Raw genomic sequence first — 22,462 nt, 5'->3', positions numbered from 1 at the left:
CTGAAGATACATGGTAACAGTTGCTACCTTTTTTGCTTCTTTTAACACCCCCACGACATCGAAGTACTGTTCGATGTTGAAGATGAAGTTCTCCACTTCCATGGCATTATGAGCTCCATTGTAGGGATTTGGCTCAGGAATCTTCAGCTTTTATGGCACAAGGGTGAGGTTCAAAGCACCCCGATCTGGTTTTTGCCTCTTCAGAGTAGGCCTTGTAGTGCAGCGTTGACAACATTGAGTTGGCCCTTCAAGTTGTCCATGGTTTGTTGCATGGCAGTCACCCTGCCCTATAGGCTAAATCCTCGGTCCGCTCCTATTGGTGGCCCTTAAATTTACCAAATATTTTGATTGCCTCTATGGCTACTGTTTGTCGGTCTCGTTCAGAGTCGCGACTGATGTTTGCGATGTCACATTCGGCCTGCCGCATCCTGCGGTCCAGGTCGTCTAACCTTTATACTAGGCTGGTTCTTAGATCAGACACCATATTCACGATGGGTTGTACTACGTCAATCGTCTCTTCAAGGGCAGCAATGCAGTCCCCATGATTCACCATGGTCAGAAATGGTGGTAATGGCAATGTGTCCCCTCGTCTGATGTCGAGCCTAAGCTCTGATACCAACTGTTACGCGGAGTCTTCCTGAGATTCCTTGGAAGAGTATTCTAAGGCTAAGCAATCGGTGTCCGTGCAGTTACTATCCGCCAACTAGGGTCCCCTCCATATGCTAGACGAGACTATCAATGACGTACGAGAAAATCAATGTCAAATATTGAGAGAACGGAAAAGAGAATTGAGAATGAAAGAAAGCTTGATTACATTAATCAAAAGCTATTACAGTAAAGCAACATGGTGTCGAGGGGGAGAGACACCGGTACAGAGAATTGTTTGCTTGCTAGAAAGCTTGATTGTTTGATCCCCCTAATAAGCTTAAAAAAATAAACCAAAGTTACAGGACTTGACATAACTAAGCTAGAGAGACATAATGGAAATACATGATGTAAAACACTCTATATTTACAATAGAAATGACTTAGATTCCTACAAGGCATAAGCAGGCCCGTTGGTAGCAACCTTATCTTTAGCATCAGAGTATGCGCGTGTGGCGTTGTCTGCGCGCACAACGCTGTTGGCATCTGTCTGCAGCTGGGCGGTGGCGAGGGCTATCGGTGGAGCGACATAAGCATAGACACGCTTGTCACTTGGCGCGACCAAGACCACGTGGCCGTCTATAGTGCTAGGCGTTGGGAGGCTTGCCAGGACGCCATGAGGCACGTCAAAAGGGTCATGGGGCATGGCTGGGAAGCTTCCCATGATCATGACTTGTACTGCAATCCTTGGGATAATTGTATAGATTTTTGCATTCTTATATTATTATTTAATTGGTGATTTACGATTTAGATTATGTATGTGTTACTTGGCTTACGTATCAGGTTGGATTAGGTGCCATTACGACTAGATGAGATTTGGGTCGTGACACACATAAGCAAACAATTGCATATAAGCAAATAACTGCAAAACTCATGTAATCTAATCATTTTCTATCATAGAGGGTCAAAATATTATATATATTGTTTATTCTGAAAAGTAAGGCAAGCAAACAATAACTTAATATACACACTTTAATCTAGCCCTTGGCATAGGGAAGAAACCTCAATCACCTCTAACGAAATGCTTGAGTATCCTTTCGAAGAACTCGTGAACTCATCTCCTCAAGATCTACAATTAAGTAGTTACACTCGTTAAACCATGATACTACCTCAACTCAGTTTTTAAAGTGGGGTCTTATTGTCACTAATTGCTTCACGTTATTTTCACCCAATAATCCATTAATATCATAATTTAAACATCTATATACGTCATAAAGCTTCTAATTTTAATGGTAGAGACTACATGAGTTACCTTGAAATAAGGCTCACATACCGTTGGTCTTGGGTCTTGAAGAACCCTTTCAATCCTCGAAGAAAACCTAGGATTTCAGATTAGATAGACGTTAAACAATATTAATCTAACATTTTAAACTTGCATCCATGATAGAAACCTTACCTTGGGTGGAATATTGAAGCTCTAGGTCATTTTTCTCTCAAAAACTCTCCAAAATATTGTAGAAACAAAGAATTTCTCTCTTGCCGAAGCCTTTTATATTATGGGTTTCAGGGTTACATATGCCAAAAATTCAACCTGGCACATCGTGCCACACGTCACATGGCACTTCATGCTAAGAGGTATTTCAGAGATATAATTTTTTGCTCATCTAGCCCAATATTAGCCTGGCACCTCGTGCCACACGCCGTGCTAGAGTATTTTTTAAACTAGGTTATAATGCTATACCTCTTATCTCATTTTTAGCCCTATGAACTAAGTAATTCTGTTATTATTTAATTATAAATATTATAATCCCATAATTATAATCGCCTAATTATATTGTTAGATATCTTATTTGCCAACCAGATGACCCTTCACAGCTTTCTCAAAGACATATTTTTCCATTTCCTTCAGTGGGCAAGTTTCCAAACAAGTGCTGAATATACAGAGTGCAAAGTACTTCTACACTACAACACAAGAGGGCAACAATATACGTACCACAGCAGCATCCATTTCTAGGTTGCGGAGTTCTCCTCGATCTTCTATGATATCTTTCCACATTTGATCTCGAATTGCAACCATGAGAGCTCCACCTCTCCTCTATCCCCTCCTCCTCCTCCTCCTCCTCTTGGCCACCTCTGCCTACTCCTGGAAAAAAGAGGAGTTTCGAAACTGCAACCAAACCCCATTTTGCAAACGCGCCCGTTCCCGAAAACCCAGATCGTGCAATCTACGCGCCACCGATGTGTCCATCTCCGATGGGGATCTTATAGCCAAGCTTGTCCCCAAAGAAGAAAACCCAGAAAGCGAACAGCCCAATGAGCCTTTGGTCCTCACTCTTTCGGCCTACCAAGATGGTGTGATGAGGGTGAAAATCGATGAAGATCAAAATTTGAATCGGCCCAAGAAAAGATTTGAAGTTCCTGAGGTGATTGAGGAAGATTTCTTGAACAAGAAGCTGTGGTTAACGAGAGTGAAGGAGGAGGAAATCGACGGTGTTTCCTCTGTTGTTTACTTGTCTGATGGGTATGAAGGGGTGTTGAGACATGACCCATTTGAAGTCTTTGTGAGAGAGAAAAGTAGTGGGAAGAGAGTGTTGTCCATAAACTCAAATGGGTTGTTTGATTTTGAACAGTTGAGGGAGAAGAAAGAAGGGGATGATTGGGAGGAGAAGTTTAGGAGTCATACTGATACTAGGCCTTTTGGTCCACAATCTGTTAGTTTTGATGTTTCCTTTTATGGTGCAGATTATGTTTATGGCATTCCTGAACATGCTACTAGTTTTGCTTTGAAACCAACTAGGGGCCCTGATATGGAGGAATTTTCAGAGCCTTATAGGTTGTTTAATCTTGACGTGTTTGAGTATCTTCACGAATCGCCTTTTGGACTTTATGGTTCCATACCTTTCATGATTTCGCACGGGAAAGCCAGGGGTAGCTCGGGTTTTTTCTGGTTGAATGCTGCTGAAATGCAGATTGATGTATTGGGATCTGGTTGGAATTCCAATGAGTCTTCGAATATAATGTTGCCCTCGGACAAGCAAAGGATTGATACTTTGTGGATGAGTGAGGCTGGTGTAGTGGATACATTCTTTTTCATTGGTCCTGGACCAAAGGATGTGGTTAGGCAGTATACTAGTGTAACGGGGAGGCCATCTATGCCACAGTTATTCGCGACTGCATACCATCAATGTAGATGGAATTACAGAGACGAGGAAGATGTTTATAATGTTGATTCAAAATTTGATGAGCATGATATTCCCTATGATGTCTTGTGGCTTGATATCGAGCACACGGATGGGAAGAAGTACTTTACTTGGGATAGGGTGTTGTTTCCTAACCCAGAAGAAATGCAGAATAAGTTGGCCGCGAAGGGTAGGCACATGGTTACCATTGTGGATCCTCATATAAAGAGGGATGAGTCTTACCATATACACAAGGAGGCCTCGGAAAAGGGCTACTATGTTAAGGATGCTACTGGTAAGGATTATGATGGATGGTGTTGGCCCGGTTCCTCATCATACGTTGACTTGCTGAATCCCGAGATTAGGTCATGGTGGAGTGACAAATTCTCACTTGATAGCTACACTGGCTCAACTCAGTATTTACACATTTGGAATGACATGAATGAGCCTTCCGTCTTCAATGGGCCAGAGGTATATAATTGCCTGTGATTATTTTGTTTCTTTGTTTTTGGTGCTTTTCCGTTATGCTGGGCCAGCATTCATACTAGATTATTCTGCTTTTGTGCATATTCACACTTATAGTCTTTTCATTGATAGAAGAATAGATTCCTTATACTTGTCTCTGAATTTCTACAAGGGTAGACTATGTTGCAGTTTTCAAGAATGCATTTAATTTTGTCAGATTTCACTTGCTAATGTCCACGTCTCAGGATCCTTTTTATTATAAAAGAATAGTAGAGTTATATTGTCGCGACCCAAAAATCACTAGTCGTGATGACACCTAACTCGACCCGCTAGGTAAGCCAACTAACATTCAATACAATCCAATTGAAATTTGTAGGAAAAATAAGAAGGATTATCTGAACTTTTACAAATTAACCCAAGAACTGGTAGTACAAATCATGAGGTTCTAAGACTTAGAATTTACTAGCTGATACAAATAATTACACGATCTGTTGAAAACTACATAACAGATGAATAAAATCTAAAGCCACCAAGGACAAGTAGTAGCTATATCTGGAATGCACGAACATCTTCAGGGTCAGCTCCCAAAATCACCAGCAGCTCCGGTTCAAAAGTCTGCACACAAGGTGCAGAAGTGTAGTATAAGTACAACCGACCCTATGTACTCAGTAAGTATTTTGTCTAACCTCGTCGATGTGGTGACGAGGCTTTTTAGTTAAAAGATGCTCACTGACAAAATTTGTAATGTAACTAACAATAGAACTATACTACAGTATCACAGAATAGGGCACACGAGCGAATGTATAAAGCAATAACAGAGTACTAGAAGAGATCACAATCCAACAGTTTCCAATATCTTGACCAATTCTTTCCTTGGAGCGAAACCCGATGAACCACAATAATCACCTCAAACTTTCATAGTGTGAGAGAAACACTCAAGACATCAAATTCAACGGCATGACTACACCCTTCGTGCATTTATCTCATCCTCACCAAATATGCGTAAAACAGTGCCAACCGAAGAGCAGAAATACCGATAACAGAAATGACAAAGTAGGAAATACGCAAGTAGTAATAATGAACGAGAATGTACATAAGGACATCAGTAACAGACTAGGCAGAAAGCATAAAGGTAATGACAACAATTAGGAAAAGGAATGTAACTTCAACTAACTAGCATGGTGGAGGCATGAAGATAGATATATCAAATAAGAAAAGAACCTTATTATTCAAGTATTCCAACAAATCTCACAAATGATCTACAACACAAGTATAGAGTCTAGTATCTCAAGAATATCGACCGTAGCAATGTATTAATGATTATGCATATTGATGACCGAATTAAACACACCAATGTACTCTCAGAATTTCATCGAATTTGATCAAATTATAATAAGCTAAGTCTTAGTTTTTAACATTTAATACTATGTTCTTAGTATCTAGGAGCCAAGTAAGGCATGAAGCAAGAAGGTCACGCGATTCTACAAGACACAATTTATAACATAATTTACCCCCGAGCATGGTTAACCCTGGCACATACATATATGCTCGTCACCTCATATATGTCTCACCCCCGCATATAGCAAACAATGTCAAATAGTAGGAAAAATTCCCTCAACAAAGTTAGGCAAGACACTTACCTCGCTCCAAAAGTCCGCTCAAAGCTAAATCACATCTTTGCCTCTCAAACAAGCCTCCGAACCAATAGAATCTAGCAAATTACCAATCAAACGATTCAATTTAAGCCTTAGGAACTACCCACGATTGCAAAAGATTCAATTTAGGTCATTACTAAAAAAGTCAACAAAAGTCAACTCCCGGTCCCGCTTGGTCCAAACCCGAAATTCGGACCAAAACCCCAGTATCCGTTCACTCCCGAACCCGGTTATGTAATTTGTTTTGAAATCCGACCTCAATTTGAGGTCTAAATCCCAATTTTATAAAAATCCCTAATTCTACCCAAACCCCCAATTCCCACCATGAAAACACTAGATTTTAGGTTGAAAACTTATGAAATGTAATGAAAGATTGAAAGGAAATAGGTTAGAATCACGTACCAATGGATTGGGGAGAAAAGTTCTTTGGAAAATTGCCTCTAGGGTTCTTGAGTTTGAAAATTTGAAGAATGAACCAAAAATCCTGTCTAAGTCAAGTTTTGATCAGTTGCAGGTGTCGCATTTGCGACCTGGGGTTCGCAAATGCGAGCGACAATTTCTTCGCAAATGCGAAACTGCCCTAGACCTGCTGTCATCGCAAATGCGAACAAGTGTTCGCAAATACGGATAAGAGAGGATCGTAGATGCGACCAAAAAGTTCGCAAATGCGAAGGTCCACCCCCCAGCCCACTACTCGCAAATGCGATGGTCCCTTCGCAAATGCGAGGCTCGCATTTGCGAGCCAGATCACGCAAATGCGAAATATGTAGGTCTGATGCACCGGCTATGATTTTCTAAGTTCAATTCACTCCGTAGCCTATGCGAAACTCATCCGAGCCCTCGGGGCTCCAAACCAAACATGCACACAAGTCTAAAAACATCATACGAACTTGCTCGCGCGATCAAATCGCCAAAATAACACCTAGAACTACGAATTGAACACCAAATCAAATGAGTTTTTCAAGAAAACTTTGAAACTTCTATTTTCACAACCGGACGTCCGAATCACGTCAAACCAACTCCGTTTCTCACCAAATTTCACATACAAGTCATAAATATGGTATTGGACCTATACCGGGTTCCGGAACCAAAATACAGACCCGATATCCAAAAAGTCAACTATGGGTCAAACATTTCAAATTCATTAAGTCTTTAAACTTTCAAATTTCAACAAAATGCGATAACTCGAGCTAGGGACTTCCGAATTTGATTCCGGGCATACGCCCAAGTCCCAAATCACGATACGGACCCATCGAGACCGTCAAAACACGGATCCGAGTTCGTTTGCTCAAAACATTGACCAAAGTCAACTCAAATGGCTTTTAATGCAGAAATTTCATATTTTTATCAGTTTTTAACATAAAAGCTTTCCGGAAAAACACCCAGACTGTGCATGCAAACCGGCAAACTGAGGAGGGCTAAAATGAGGTATTTGAGGCTTCAAAGCGCTCATCACATTCTCCACCACTTAAACATGCGTTCGTTAGGAGTCGTTCCAAAGCTATCAAATCACGGTGTAACCTTACTATGCATATATCCGGGGGTGATCCCACGTCACCCTGCTCCATATAAGCCTGCCAACGCAACATGACTAGAGATCCTTACTTCGACCTTGGTCCTTAAACCTTAGAACCCAATCTCTAACATCCCGAATTCATTACAAGACCCGAATCTCACATCTACACACACTGTATAAACCTGAGCAAGTTGTATTAGGTCATAACCATAACCCCAAGATGAAATCACATGGTACACCCCATCACTCAGACACTTACAGCAGGAATTGCTGACCACCATTACTGCCCAAAAACAAATCCGGTGCCGGCAGCAAACCTCATATCGATTAGAGCCTCGTTCAAAACCTTCATACCCTGCTGATGATGAAAGAAACACGCATAACCTCTTAACCACTCATCTGATCAATAAGCCAAGAAGCTCACTCGTCCGACCAGGGCCATTGCCTAAATCCTCAGCAGTATTTAGTACTATTCTTCCAAACCTTCCTCATCCCAATACAATAGTGCAAATCTCAAGTCTAGAAACCTATCTTAGCCAACACAAGCAGTCCCACCGACAAGTATCAACAATAATCATATGGAACCCCACACAACACGGTCTGGAACACCAACAAGTAATAATTCAGACATGACACATAACAGTAAGAGAGTTAAATAAGAAGACTACTAAACAAGTTAAGCAGGCAGGGATTTTTTTTTTAAAGCATTTTCCTATGAACTATTTTCAACAAAGTGAAAGCAAAACTACACGAAGTAAACATCAGGAGTTACATTTCATCACAGTACTGTTGCGGCGTGCAACCCGATCCCATAATATCAATCCACATAGGGTATTCCTCGAGCCATAATACTCGAGCTCACTGATCACATGTGCGTCAGTATCAAGCACAATAGAGTGCACAAATTATAACTGTGGAAAAAAAAATATCAAGAACACACAATACTGAGAAGGGCAAGCACAACTATGGTGCAATAAGCAAATCAACATCACGAAGGCCATCTCGCTCATAGCGCCATGAGGCCTAAACTGAATTACAATATGCGTGCGAAGAACCATGTAACCCTCACAACCCGTCATAGCATAGGAGAGGAACACATAACAGAGACCAAGGCGCGAATAGCATCTATTCCGCCCGACGATATACCTGTGGTAACAGCTGCGCAGGAGCAAGCAAATCCGATCCGATACAGAATACACATCCTCATTAGGCCTACCAATGGGCCCCCAAATCAACTCCGGCCATCCCCGAACTGACAATTAGCCCTCCAAAAGTCCACAAGGACATAAAACACACACTATCATCTGGCTAGTTTTGGCCATATTTCACAGTCCACAACCACGAAACAATCTGCTTCTGAGAACTCCCAGTCTCCAAATCCATAGAACACATAAATCACTCTATCTGATCCCAACTCCACGGCCCAAATGCTTAACTCATCTCCCGAATACAATCATCCCACGAGGAATACTTCTATAATTCTTCCGTGCCACATAACCAAATCTGAATCTCAGCAGTCGACCAACCAGGCGAGCACCGCGATATCAATGATGCATCCTTCTGAAATGCACACCCTTCTCAGGCAACACCAGGTAGTAATAGCATCCATCTAAACATCTGAAACCGTCCATGCTGTCTAAGATTCCATGACATTCCCTTCGAAACTGAACCGTGACCTTGCACATGCAAAACTCAATCCCGATCAGCCAGAAACCTTCTATTTGATCTCATCCTGGAGGAAATCCCAATACGCAACACGTTCCTCACACCAGTAGGAAATATTCACCTCGAACCGTGATAGAAATCATCGAGAACCCCTTGGAATCCGTTTGCACATACCCAAGCTATCAGAACCGTATCCCTATAACTCAACCAAGCCACGCAGTTGCCCAAAACCCATGAGCATTGCCACGAAACACCTGTGGAGACCTACCACATCATAAGTACTCAAAGAATCGATCATATCATTACCGTGTTGATCCAATTTACTATCAAACCGCCCTGTTTCCTCTGAGTTCCTTCCAAATTACCCTCAAGTTGATACCCCTCCTTGCGAGAACGCCATGATCCTTACCCCAAACTCGCCATAAGAGATTCTAGCATAAAAACCTCACCGCCTTAAGGCCCATAAGCCGCTGCATTCCCTCTTAGCATCCCAAAGTACCACAACCGAGGCACCCGCTCTGAAGAGACCTTTTGTGAATCTAAAGCCGCTTCTCCACCACTTAGTCTTCTCGTTAATGAAATGCATAATCCACAATGATATAAAAATACCGCGAGCCTCGACACCATCCCATGTAAATCTTAAACTCTAGCCACAACTGCTATGCTGCCACTTAATCTTCCTAGGTCTGAACTCATCAATGAGGCATGAGAATCAAATTCGTATCACAATTAAACAACACGAAAACCTTTCAATTTACTCACAACTCGAGACTATACGCCACATCAAGATAAAAATCAAGCACCCATTAGCCCTTTTTACACCTTAAGCAGACTCTTCTCGTCTTCTTCAAATCATCTGAACATAGCCCGCAGTCACATTCTACTCGTCATTTAGTCATCCAACCACTCGCCTGCCACAAATTCCACTCATAGGAACACTACCGGATGTATAAGTCCAAAAGAACAGGCTCACACAACCGAAATACCCGTGCTCAAGCTGCGGTCAAAATCCGGCCTCAAGTCCTTCAGACTGACCCATCATCCGCACACAGGAATCACATCTCGCATCTCATCCATGGACTCACAAGCCGTCGATGCTCCGCCGATACCGAGCGCTCGCACACGCATACGAATGCGTGGAAGGAATTCAAAGAGTTACGCTCCAAGCTGAATCAATGCCTCACGTTAAGGAAAGAAAGATGAGAAGTATATCCTAAATGTTCTGTAGCCTCTCGAAGATAAGTATGGACGTCATCATACCGATCCGCAAGACTCTACTAAACACTTGCTCATGACTTGTAGAACCTATGAACCTAGAGCTCTGATACCACCTTGTCACGACCCAAAATCCAACTAGTCATGATGAAACCTAACTCGACCCGCTAGGTAAGCCAACTAATAGTCAATACAATCCAATTGAAATTTGTAGGAAAAATAAAAAGAATTATCTGAACTTTTACAAATTAACCCAAGAACTGGTAGTACAAATCACTAGCTTCTATGACTTAGAATTTACAAGCTGATACAAGTTATTACACGATCTGTTGAAAACTACATAACAGATGAATAAAATCTAAAGCCACCAAGGACAAGTAGTAGCTATATTCGGAATGCACGAACATCTTCAGGGTTAGCTCCCAACATCACCAGCAGCTCCGGTCCAAAAGTCTGCACACAAAGTGCAAAAGTGTAGTATGAGTACAACCGACCCCATGTACCCAGTAAGTATTTTGTCTAACCTCGTCGAAGCAGTGATGAGGCTTTTTAGTTAAAAGATGCTCACTGATAACATTTGTAATGTAACTAACAATAGAACTATACTACAGTATCACAGAATAGGGCACACGAGCGAATGTATAAAGCAATAACAGAGTACTAGAAGAGATCACAATCCAACAGTTTCCAATATCTTGACAAATTCTTTCCTTAGAGCGAAACCCAATGAACCACAATAATCACCTCAAACTTTCATAGTGTGAGAGAAACACTCAAGACATCAAATTCAACGGCACGACAACACCCTTCGTGCATTTATCTCATCCTCACCAAATATGTGTAAAACAGTGCCAACCGAAGGGCAGAAATATCGATAACAGAAATGACAAAGTAGGAAATACGCAAGTAGTAATAATGAACGAGAATGTACATAAGGACATCAGTAACAGACTAGGCGGAAAGCATAAAGGTAATGACAACATTTAGGAAAAGGAATATAACTTCAACTAACTAGCATGGTGGAGGCATGGAGATAGATATAGCAAATAAGAAAAAGAGACACATGATCTGTTTAAGTTAACAAGTAGAGACATGAATGACTAACATGGAAGAAGACCTGTACCTAAGTGCAACAAAACAGATATGTCATGGATGCAATTATAACAGCAGGAAGTAGGCATGATATTTACAAGTTAAGCAAGTAGAAGGCATGAGTGTCACAATAACAAATAAGATAAAGAACAAGAACATGGCTTTAACGACAAGTCACATAAGAACCGTAAGTACGACATTGACAACTCAAGGTAAGGACATGAAGGTATGTGCAAGAAAAAGGATATCACAACATAATGCATGTTTCTCGTCCTCACTTGCACGGAAACACCCTTCGTGCCTTGAACTCGCAATAACACAAAAGCATGATAATATAAATGTAATGGTACGGCATCACCCTTCGTGCTTTTACTCACATAACATGGCACGACATCACCCTTCGTGCTTTTACTCACAAATGATACGACACTGCATCACCCTTCGTGCATTTATCTCATCCTCACCAAATATGCGTAAAACAGTGCCAACCGAAGGGCAGAAATACCGATAACAGAAATGACAAAGTAAGAAATACGCAAGTAGTAATAATGAACGAGAATGTACATAAGGACATCAGTAACAGACTAGGCGGAAAGCATAAAGGTAATGACAACAATTAGGAAAAGGAATGTAACTTCAACTAACTAGCATGATGGAGGCATGAAGATAGATATAGCAAATAAGAAAAGAACCTTATTATTCAAGTATTCCAACAAATCTCACAAATGATCTACAACACAAGTATAGAGTCTAGTATCTCAAGAATATCGGCCGTAGCAATGTATTAATGATTATGCATATTGATGACCGAATTAAACACACCAATGTACTTTCAGAATTTCATCGAATTTGATCAAATTATAATAAGCTAAGTCTTAGTTTCTAACATTTAATATTATGTTCTTAGTATCTAGGAGCCAAGTAAGGCATGAAGCAAGAAGGTCACGTGATTCTACAAGACACAATTTATAACATAATTTACCCCCGAGCATGGTTAACCCTGGCACATGCATATATGCTCGTCACCTCGTATATGTTTCACCCCCGCATGTAGCAAACAATGTCAAATAGTAGAAAAAATTCCTTCAACAAAGTTAGGCAAGACACTTACCTCGCTCCAAAAGTCCGCTCAAAGCTAAATCACAACTTTGCCTCTCAAACAAGCCTCCGAACCAATAGAATCTAGCAAATTACCAATCAAACGATTCAAATTAAGCCTTAGGAACTACCCACGATTGCAAAAGATTCAATTTAGGTCATTATTGAAAAAGTCAACAAAAGTCAACTCCCGGTCCCGCTTGGTCCAAACCCGAAATTCGGACCAAAACCCGAGTACCCGTTCACCCCCGAGCCTGGTTATGTAATTTATTTTGAAATCCGACCTCAATTTGAGGTCTAAATCCCAATTTTACAAAAATCCCTAATTCTACCCAAACCCCCAATTCCCACCATGAAAACACTAGGTTTTAGGTTGAAAACTTATGAAATGCAATGAAAGATTGAAAGGAAATAGGTTAGAATCACTTACCAATGGACTTGGGGGAGAGAGTTCTTTGGAAAATTGCCTCTAGGGTTCTTGAGTTTGAAAATTTGAAGAATGAACCAAAAATCTTGTCTAAGTCAAGTTTTGATCGGTTGCAGGTGTCGCATTTGCGACCTGGGGTTCGCAAATGCGAGCGACAATTTCTTCGCAAATGCGAAACTGCCCTAGACCTGCTGTCATCGCAAATGCGAACAAGTGTTCGCAAATGCGGATAAGAGACGATCGTAAATGCGACCAAAACTTCGCAAATGCGAAGGTCCACCCCCCAGCCCACTGCTCGCAAATGCGATGGTCCCTTCGCAAATGCGAGGCTCGCATTTGCGAGCCAGATCTCGCAAATGCGAAATCTGCAGGTCTGATGCACCAACTATGATTTTCTAAGTTCAATTCACTCTGTAGCCTATCCGAAACTCACCCGAGCCCTCGGGGCTCCAAACCAAACATGCACACAAGTCTAAAAATATCATACGAACTTGCTCGCGCGATCAAATCGCCAAAATAACAGCTAGAACTACGAATTGAACACCAAATCAAATGAATTTTTCATGAAAACTTTGAAACTTCTATTTTCACAATCGGACGTCCAAATTGCGTCAAACCAACTCCGTTTCTCATCAAATTTCACAGACAAGTCATAAATATGGTATTGGACCTATACCGGGTTCCGGAACCAAAATACGGACCCGATATCCAAAAAGTCAACTATGGGTTAAACATTTCAAATTCATTAAGTCTTTAAACTTTCAAATTTCAACAAAATGCGATAACTCGAGTTAGGGACTTCCGAATTTGATTTCGGGTATACGCCCAAGTCCCAAATCACGATACGGACCCATCGGGACCGTCAAAACACGGATCCGAGTCCGTTTGCTCAAAATGTTGACCAAAGTCAACTCAAATGGCTTTTAAGGCAGAAATTTCATATTTTTATCAGTTTTTAACATAAAAACTTTCCGGAAAAACACCCAGACTGTGCACGCAAACCGGCAAATCGAGGAGGGCTAAAATGAGGTATTTGAGGCTTCAAAGCGCAAAATTAAGTTCTAAAACATAAGATGACCTATCGGGTCATCACATTCTTCACCTTTTCCCCTTAAAGGCACACATTCACAATATTCTATTTGAAGAATTTTCAAGAATCTCCATTATATGTAATGTGTTTTGCATTTGCAAGAATGTCAAGTAGCTGCATCTAAACAAAACAACAAACTTGTCCACGGAATGATGGAACACGTTGTCAAGAAGGTCAATTAGTAAAGACAAGGCCCTAAGATAGAAGCATTTTGTTGGAGTTGATACAACATATGTTGTGGTGGTCGAGAGTAAAAAGGTGGAAATATAGCTCGACGACTCCATGTTCTGATTTACAACAAAACTAATTAGGCAGAAATTTATTTAATAAAGGAACACGCTTCCTGAAGAGGCATGTTTCATGCTTAATCCAAAGGATCAACATTACACTGCTAGTAGTTAAGTACTAATTTTCCTTTATGTCTTCAATTTTATCACCATGGCAGTCAATGAATTTTTATTTTGGTAAAGCGGATCAACCCTTTCCCTACCAAATCATTTGCTCCGTATTATTCTCCAATTTGGCAAAGCCAATCAGCTGAAATTGAACTCATTGGTACTCCTTACTTGCTCTAGTCCAGTTGCTAGTTGCTTCAGACTAGGTTGCTCTGACATGACAGTTTAGATTCCGCACCCATGTCGACACGACACGGATGTGGGTGTGGGTATGGGATCCGTACCGTATTTGGTCAAGCAATGGGTACTTTGACCACAACAGACGTAAAAATTCGAGACGAGATATAATTTGATTCCCGAAATCAGAACCAAAACTATGTTAAATTTGAAGAAAATAACATACCTTATCGAGGAAATCAATCATTTGCTTATCTACAACTTGAGAATAAAAAAGAAATCCACACTTTACAAGCTATACGTAAGTATTCTACAAAATTTCTCACAATTTAGAGATATTTTTATATTTTTATTTTTTTGAATTATTTTTAGCCGGATCCTGACACCCGTATCCGTACTAGGATCCATATCCCCGAATCTTAGAATTTACATTTCGAAGGATCCGACCTCTAGATCCGTACCCGTGTCGAACACCTGCACCCGTGTTCGAGCACTTAGGTTGCCATTGAGTTGGCTTTTGTAAATACATAATTCCATAACTTGTATAAATGCTACAATGAACTTCTGAAATTTATGATTCCGAGCGTATCCCTGAATGTGTGAAAAAGAAATTGGAGATGTTTCATATAAGAAAAAGAATTGACCCTGGGCCTGAAGTGCTTCAGTCTGAAAACTACCATTCATGCTAGTACTTGATATAATGATTTGATGTTGGCCAGTCTTTCTCTGATAAAGAACTTCAAATTAATTAATTTTTGGGGATGAGCTTCTCAGAATATATAGCAAGCTTGATATTTTACTCAACTATGTTTGGGACGGCCAAGCAGATGTTAGATGTTGATGAAAATTTCTTGTTTTCTCATTGCCAGGTAACAATGCCAAGAGATGCTTTACATCATGGAGGAGTCGAGCACAGGGAGTTGCACAATGCATATGGTTACTATTTCCAGATGGCAACATCCAATGGCCTTCTAAAGCGCGGAGATGGAAAAGATAGGCCTTTTGTTTTGGGAAGGGCCTTCTTTGCCGGAAGTCAAAGATATGGAGCAATTTGGACTGGAGATAATACAGCTGAATGGGAACACTTGAGGGTTTCAGTCCCCATGGTGTTAACTCTTAGCATCTCCGGAATAGTATTTTCTGGTTAGTTAATATCCTCTTTTTGGGGTATTTAACTTATCAAGAAGAAAACAAACCTCTTTTGGGGGTGGATGACTAGGTAACTATATGTTTCTCTTTTTCTTAAATGATGTACACCTTCTTACTTTACAGGTGCGGATGTTGGTGGATTTTTTGGCAATCCTGAGACTGAGCTGTTAGTTCGCTGGTATCAACTAGGTGCCTACTATCCCTTCTTCCGGGGGCATGCGCATCATGACACCAAAAGACGGGAACCTTGGTTATTTGGGTATGATTCTTCGATTTTAATATTAAAAAGTTAATACAAGAGAGATGTCTTTTTCTCTATGTTCAATAATTTCATATACTTTTCTTTCATTTCTTCACTTTTTCTGTGATCCTTATTCACCACGAAGTTATCATGTATGTTTCTCATTCCGTATGCTAGATTACCGCGTCTAAGGTTGTAAGAAGTTCAAGCCCTCTTTACTTGACTCCAATTTGGCATAAAGCGTAAACAATATATTTTAAATGTTTATATAATTTCTTCAAGTATGACATAATAACTAATAGGTAATGATATTAAACAAGTATAGAGAAATTAACAATATTAGTAGCAGTGGTACAAAAATAAACTATCACAATAATGTGAGAGATAAGAGAATCATTTTTTATGACGGTAGTGTCCGAGCCAGCTTGGAGAGATAAGAGATTCATAACAGCAAGGAAAAAGCTAAAAGGCTCAGAAATAAAATATTACTCCTTCCATCCCAATTTATGAGCATTGTTTGACTTGACATGGAGTTTAAGAAAGAACGTAAGAATTTTGAAAATTATGGTCTAAAAAAGCTTTACACATTTGTGTGGCTAGAAATCATCTCATTTAGGGTAAAATGAGGATTTTCAAGTTAAAATTGTTTGTAAGTATAGAAAAGTGATATTCTTTTCGGGACAGATTAAAAGGGAAAAAGTGACACATAAATTGGGACAGGAGTAATTGTTAGTCCTGTTCATTGAGCCTAAAGTAGTCATTTATTTTTCCATATGACTTGAGCTCGAATGTATGGTTTGTTAATTCTTGTTTATGAATCCCTATCTGGCAATCTAGAATTCACCATCTCCTAAATTTATTTTGACTCTCTTATGAAATTGTAATTGACATCCTATTTGACTGGGATTCCATGTTATTATGAACTAGCTTGAACTGCACGAGTGAAACTCGTGGAGAACAATAAAAAATAGTAATATAAATTTGCGAATTCATTGCCAGCTTAGAATTCAAATAATTGCAAAGGCAAAAATTCACTTAAAATTCTTGTAACTATCAAAGGCAAAAATTCACTTGATCTTAGCCAATCTATGGTTTACCATCTATCCAATGTTGCCACCTGCTCCAGTATCGTGACGTAGTTGGCCTTTACCTGATAATCCAATCATCTTCATGATTGCAACAAGTTTGTAAGGTTAAGTAGAAATCTTACAAGACAAAGAGGTCCTATAAAGACTTCACTTCTATGAATGTATGTTCAAGGAATCAAAGCTATGTATGTGTTTCTACCATATTAGGTGGTAAGTTGTGTGAAATGGGAACAGATAGGTATCTCCAATAAGGTTAGAGATGTGGACAAGGAGCCATTGCATTGTAACACGAACCAATTGAGTCATGGAATGATGAACAATTGAATCATGAATGGGGAACGATGTAGTAGGTGGGATTAGTTCCATGTGGCACTATTTGAGTGAAGTTTCTATCAAGGGGTCTTGTAGGTAGCTTCCCAATAAAAATAGGGTCTTGTGGCACTTCCCGCCCCATAGTTTTCTGTTAAAAAATCTATGTAGAAAAAAGGGACAATGTTCAAATTTACACCTGAAGTATTTGATTTAGCTTCAATTTTCCTTTTGTTTACCTTTCGGTCCATGAAATCCCTGCGCTGTTAATTTTGTCCCATATTTTTCCCTCCCTCTAACAGCTGTCCAGCTTGGCTCAGACATTTGCCACGGTGGAGCCATGTAGGCAAACAAAAGATCCAAATTTACTCCTAAACTATCAAATTGGTTTATATATATCCTTTGCAATTTGAAAACATGCCCCTGAACAATTGAAAAGGTTCAGATATACCCCTAAACAATTGAAAGCTCCTAATATAGACCTACATGATTTGACCAATTTTTCCACGGTGGAAAACCTTTAGGGGGAGAGCATATTTGAGATGAAAGATAATGGTAGGGGCTATTACGACCCGAAAGGTAAACGGAGGGCATCTGTAAGACAAATCGCAAATATTAGGAATATATTTGGACCTTTCCTTTAAAAGATCCTTTTAAGAACCGCAAGGGGCCAAGTGGTTGAGACATAAGAGTAACAATTTGGAGATCCCAATATAGCACTCATCGTATACCCATCTACTCCAAGCCTTGGTGGCAGGTTTACCCAATACTTGTACTTGTGGGTTGTAGCCTTGGTGGCAGGTTTATCCACAAGGGGATGATTGAGTCGACCAGGGCATCACCGTCTTTTAAAAGTTAAAGAAACCTTGCTGCACCATCATCAATCTACTGGCTCATCCAGTGCTAAACCACAAACTGTGGATATTGCCTATCATGCAATTACTATTTACCCATTTGATATGAGAATCAACTTGGAAGTGTAATTTTTTTCAGTCTTGATATTTAATGCTTCAATAGATTTGTATCTATAGATCTAAATGTTAGTACAAAACAAACTAAAGCAATGTCTTCTTTCGAAAACTTTTCCTTTTACTTTGTCATGTCAGCTTATATTAGGTGTTATTTTAAGATGAATGCAATGATATATTAGTTATCAAATTGTTAACACGTAGCATCTGGTGGTTCTGTATCAGTTCTCGATGCATGCTTATATTCAAGGAAATATATGGTCTCATATCGATTTGTGCAAGACAATGTATGCATTTAAATGTTTATGTAGTTCTTTTTGTTGTTCATATAATAGGTTGGGCTTAGGACCTACACATGTTACATAAGATCTCATTATTAATAAAGGTTGTTATGTCCATTACAGAGAAAGAAATACACAATTGATGAGGGAAGCGATACATGTCCGTTACATGTATCTCCCTTATTTCTACACACTATTTAGAGAAGCAAACTCAAGTGGTACACCAGTTGCTCGTCCACTTTGGATGGAGTTCCCTGGAGATGAAAAATCTTTTAGCAATGATGAGGCTTTCATGGTTGGAAATGGTCTTCTGGTGCAAGGAATTTATACGGAGGTTCTGTTCTAACTAAACAACTGCTCTCTGTTCCAGTTTATGTGACACTTGCCATTTTTGGACAATCTTAAATGTTTGACACCATTCTAATTCTTATACAACTTTCAAGAATTTAAATTCATTAAACTATTCACAATTTAACTTTGATATGATGATTGTTGTCTTTTTAACCACAACTATAATATTCTCTTCCATCATCACTAATGTATTATGCAAGTTAAATTAACATCTTAAACGTTGTGCCTAGTCAAACACTGTCACATAAAATGAAATGAAGGGGGTAACTCATTTTCTTTCTCTGCAGAGGTGTTCTTTCTTGAATCAGCTTCATCTCTTTTATCTATTACTAAAACTGAAAATTCATATCTTTCCGTGCAGCGAGCGAAACATGTTTCTGTCTATTTACCAGGGGATGAATCCTGGTATGATTTGAGAAGCGGATTTGCATACAAAGGAGGTCAAACACACAAGTATGAGGTTTCAGAAGATAGTGTTCCCTCTTTCCAAAGGGCTGGAACCATCATACCAAGAAAAGATCGCCTCCGTCGGAGTTCGACGCAGATGGAAAATGATCCTTATACTCTGGTAACATCTCTGTCTTGAATCCGTTGGAACACATTAACGTAAATCTAATCTTTCTATTATTTCATGCTGCATCTGTTCTTTAACTGATATGTTTTTCATTGTAAATCCGTAAGTCCTGGCATTTAAGCACATAACTAGACTGAATGAAGAACGGGCTCACCAATGACTTGTCTTCCTTCTTGTCCAGTTTCAGTGCATTTTCCTTTTGAATCCAAAATCTTGCTTCCAATGAAAACTCGTTTTGCCAAACATGGAATGAAGAATTACCTCCCCAATGAACATTTTGTGTTAATTTGTATAGTCATGCCATGACATCAATGAACTAGTGGTCTCAGCTTACACTTTGCTATTTTTGTGACTTAGTACCCCATCTTGGTGCTCTCAAAAGATAAACGAAAAAAGTTAAATCCCCGAAGGCTTCTTAGCATCTTTAACATCCAGCATCTTTTATACTGCAGGTTATAGCACTTAATAGTTCCCAAGCAGCTGAAGGTGAGCTCTATATCGATGATGGGAAGAGTTTTGAGTTCAAACAAGGTGCCTTTATTCATCGGCGTTTCACATTCTCGAAAGGAAAGCTTACATCTTCAAATGCCGCGCCTTCTTCAGCTGAAAATGACAGATTTTCTTCCGAGTGCACCGTAGAGAGGATAATCTTGTTAGGATTGTCTCCGGGAGCAAAAACTGCCCTTGTTGAACCAGGAAACAGGAAAGTGGAAATTGAGCTCGGGCCACTCTTCATTCAAGGAAATCGAGGATCTGTTCTTACCATCCGCAAGCCTAATGTGCGTATTGCAGATGATTGGTCGATCCAAATTTTGTAAGTTGCTAGTTATCATAAAGTCTACATTTTCCGGAGTATCTTGTTCCCTACATCTTGTATTTGGTTAGACCAGCAAATAGGTAATTTCTGACTACGAAGAAGATTTTAACATTAGTGAAGATCATTATACAGGGATAGTTTGAAGCTGATCCTTTGTCGAGTCATCAAATTTTTCAGTATGGAATTAGGAGCCATGTCTCTGAATTCTGATCCTAGTTTGGTAATTTAAGGCTAACTCTTTGCCAATATCTAATATCTCCTAATTAATTTTTCCATAAAATGGTAACTGAACTAGTGTATACTAAGGGTCGCTTGGTTGCTAGTATAAGGTGTTATAATACTTGCATAAAGACCAACATTAGCAATGCAATATTTGGTTAGCATTTTGATACTTGCAAATAATTCGGCGTTTACGGTGTATACTATTGGTCGTTTGGTTGCTAGTATATGGTGTTATAATACTTGCATAAACACCAATGTTAGCAATGCAATATTTGGTTAGCATTTGTGATACTTGCAAATAATTCAGCGTTTACAATGCAATGAGAAATTAATAAAATAATTTGATATGAATATTTTATTTGGAGGTTCATTTACTCCTTAGAAAAAGAAGAAACCAATTTATAGGCTCAAATTGATAATTTGAAATAACTAAACCGATATGGAGATTAAAAAGACCAGAATAACCAAAATAACTTTCATGTATTAATAATTGTTTTTAAAATTAAATAAAACATATTTTAATGCTTGCATTACAATCTCTGTATTAATAATTCCTAATTATTAGTATCTACATTATAATCTCATATTATTATTTCCTGGATAACTTGTCTCTGAACCAATTGGCCCCTAATTGCATTACATAGTTCAAGTTCAATATTTAATTGATATCTATATTAAAAGCAATAGGGTGAGATACAAAGCATAAATGCTTCTTGGAAGGAGGAGACAAGTGGAGAAAGATTGGGTTTGAAAAAGAGATGTGAAGGAAAATCATATGGAGATAATAATAATTTGTAAGAAAATATAAGGTGACTTTTTTTTTAATTTGCATAAATTTTGATAAACAGAGTATCTATATTGGTGGGTAGTAAATAGTGAGATAGTTAAAGTGCAAATTTGTCCGAAACTACCGTCATAGGAAGAGAAATAATTATGCTAACTGCCCCTTAAATTTGAATTTATAATCTCTCTTATACACAAACTCCCCTTATTTCATATTTATGGTACTACACTAAACTGTAATATAGTGATAAGCAAGTTTTCGCCTTATGTGATAATTTTTATATTTCTTCTAATTTATTTATTTATTTTATTTTATTTTTTAGCATTCATGACATTTAACTTCTTTAAATACATAATCCTATATATCCCTCAAGCTTTGTCCTCCCTCCAATGAACCCATACCCAAGCACCCACTTGGCAAGTTTGAATTGTAGACAGAAGAAACATAGAAATCTTTAGGCTCGGAGAAAATCAAAGATTGTATAATTGAAATTAAACTGAAATTTAAAGCCAAAAACTAAATTAGACCGTAAAAATATGAGCTTAAACTCCATTGACAGTCATTAAAAAAAGTTTCAAAGTTTTGAATTCGAAAATTGTACTTTGTAAAATTTTTATTTATTTAAATTAGGTGTTGTTGCAAATGAATGAAAATATTCTTTGGAGTTTAGCTCAATTTTGAGGAAATTTGAAGATTCGAGTTGGTTTTGGTTGAAATTTCATATTGAAACTTGAAGAAGAAAACTTAAATAAATTATATGCAAATTATACATATGTCGGGTGTAAATTGTATGTGTTTGGTCGAATTTTGTACAACAAAAAATTTTGTACAAATTATATATAAATTGTACGTAAATTATAATTTTTGATTGGGTTTTGTACAACAAAAAGTTTATATACAAATTGTATATAACTTAGCTTTTGACCGAATTTATATATGTTTTGTAAAAAAAATTTAGTTACTTTTTAAAAACCGAGTAAAATAGTTTGTAATATAGTATATATAAGAAAAAATCCTTAAATCTAAAATCAAATATTTGTAATCTTCGTCAATTTTTCTTAAATATCTTTTGGGGGTGGAAATGACGTGGGGTGGCCAGTTTTTAAGATGCTATTTAGTA

General features: G+C 38.7%; 1 protein-coding gene and 1 long non-coding RNA gene across 3 annotated transcripts; one reads left to right on the top strand and one right to left on the bottom strand.

Moving 5' to 3' along the window:
• Positions 1-795: 795 nt before the first annotated feature.
• Positions 796-2,278, bottom strand: LOC142167857 (uncharacterized). Of its 2 annotated transcripts, XR_012698051.1 has the most exons (3): positions 2,041-2,278; positions 1,897-1,963; positions 796-1,713 (listed from the first exon to the last, which is right to left on the bottom strand). It is a non-coding gene; the product is annotated as an uncharacterized LOC142167857 (long non-coding RNA). The 2 variants fall into 2 exon arrangements; XR_012698050.1 differs by having other exon boundaries at positions 796-1,963.
• Positions 2,279-2,422: 144 nt separating this feature from the next.
• LOC107815198 (putative glucan 1,3-alpha-glucosidase) lies at positions 2,423-20,584 on the top strand. Its single transcript, XM_075228069.1, has 6 exons — positions 2,423-4,234; positions 15,428-15,701; positions 15,831-15,966; positions 18,718-18,928; positions 19,307-19,513; positions 19,972-20,584. The coding sequence occupies exons 1-6, from the start codon at positions 2,660-2,662 to the stop codon at positions 20,335-20,337; spliced, it is 2,769 nt and encodes a 922-aa protein (XP_075084170.1). The 5' UTR covers positions 2,423-2,659; the 3' UTR covers positions 20,338-20,584.
• The last annotated feature ends 1,878 nt before the right edge of the window (positions 20,585-22,462 follow it).

Source organism: Nicotiana tabacum, chromosome 13 (assembly GCF_000715075.1).
Source record: "Nicotiana tabacum cultivar K326 chromosome 13, ASM71507v2, whole genome shotgun sequence".
In the NCBI taxonomy this organism is placed as follows: Eukaryota; Viridiplantae; Streptophyta; class Magnoliopsida; order Solanales; family Solanaceae; genus Nicotiana; species Nicotiana tabacum.
This window is presented reverse-complemented; position numbering and strand designations above follow the sequence as displayed.

Bases quoted from the DNA above. Each gene is read 5' to 3' on its own strand.
- LOC107815198 (XM_075228069.1), top strand. From the start codon at position 2,660: ATGAGAGCTCCACCTCTCCTCTATCCCCTCCTCCTCCTCCTCCTCCTC. The intron at 4,235-15,427 runs GTATATAATTGC...TCTCATTGCCAG, and splicing joins CCGTCTTCAATGGGCCAGAG to GTAACAATGCCAAGAGATGC. The intron at 15,967-18,717 runs GTATGATTCTTC...TGTCCATTACAG, and splicing joins CGGGAACCTTGGTTATTTGG to AGAAAGAAATACACAATTGA.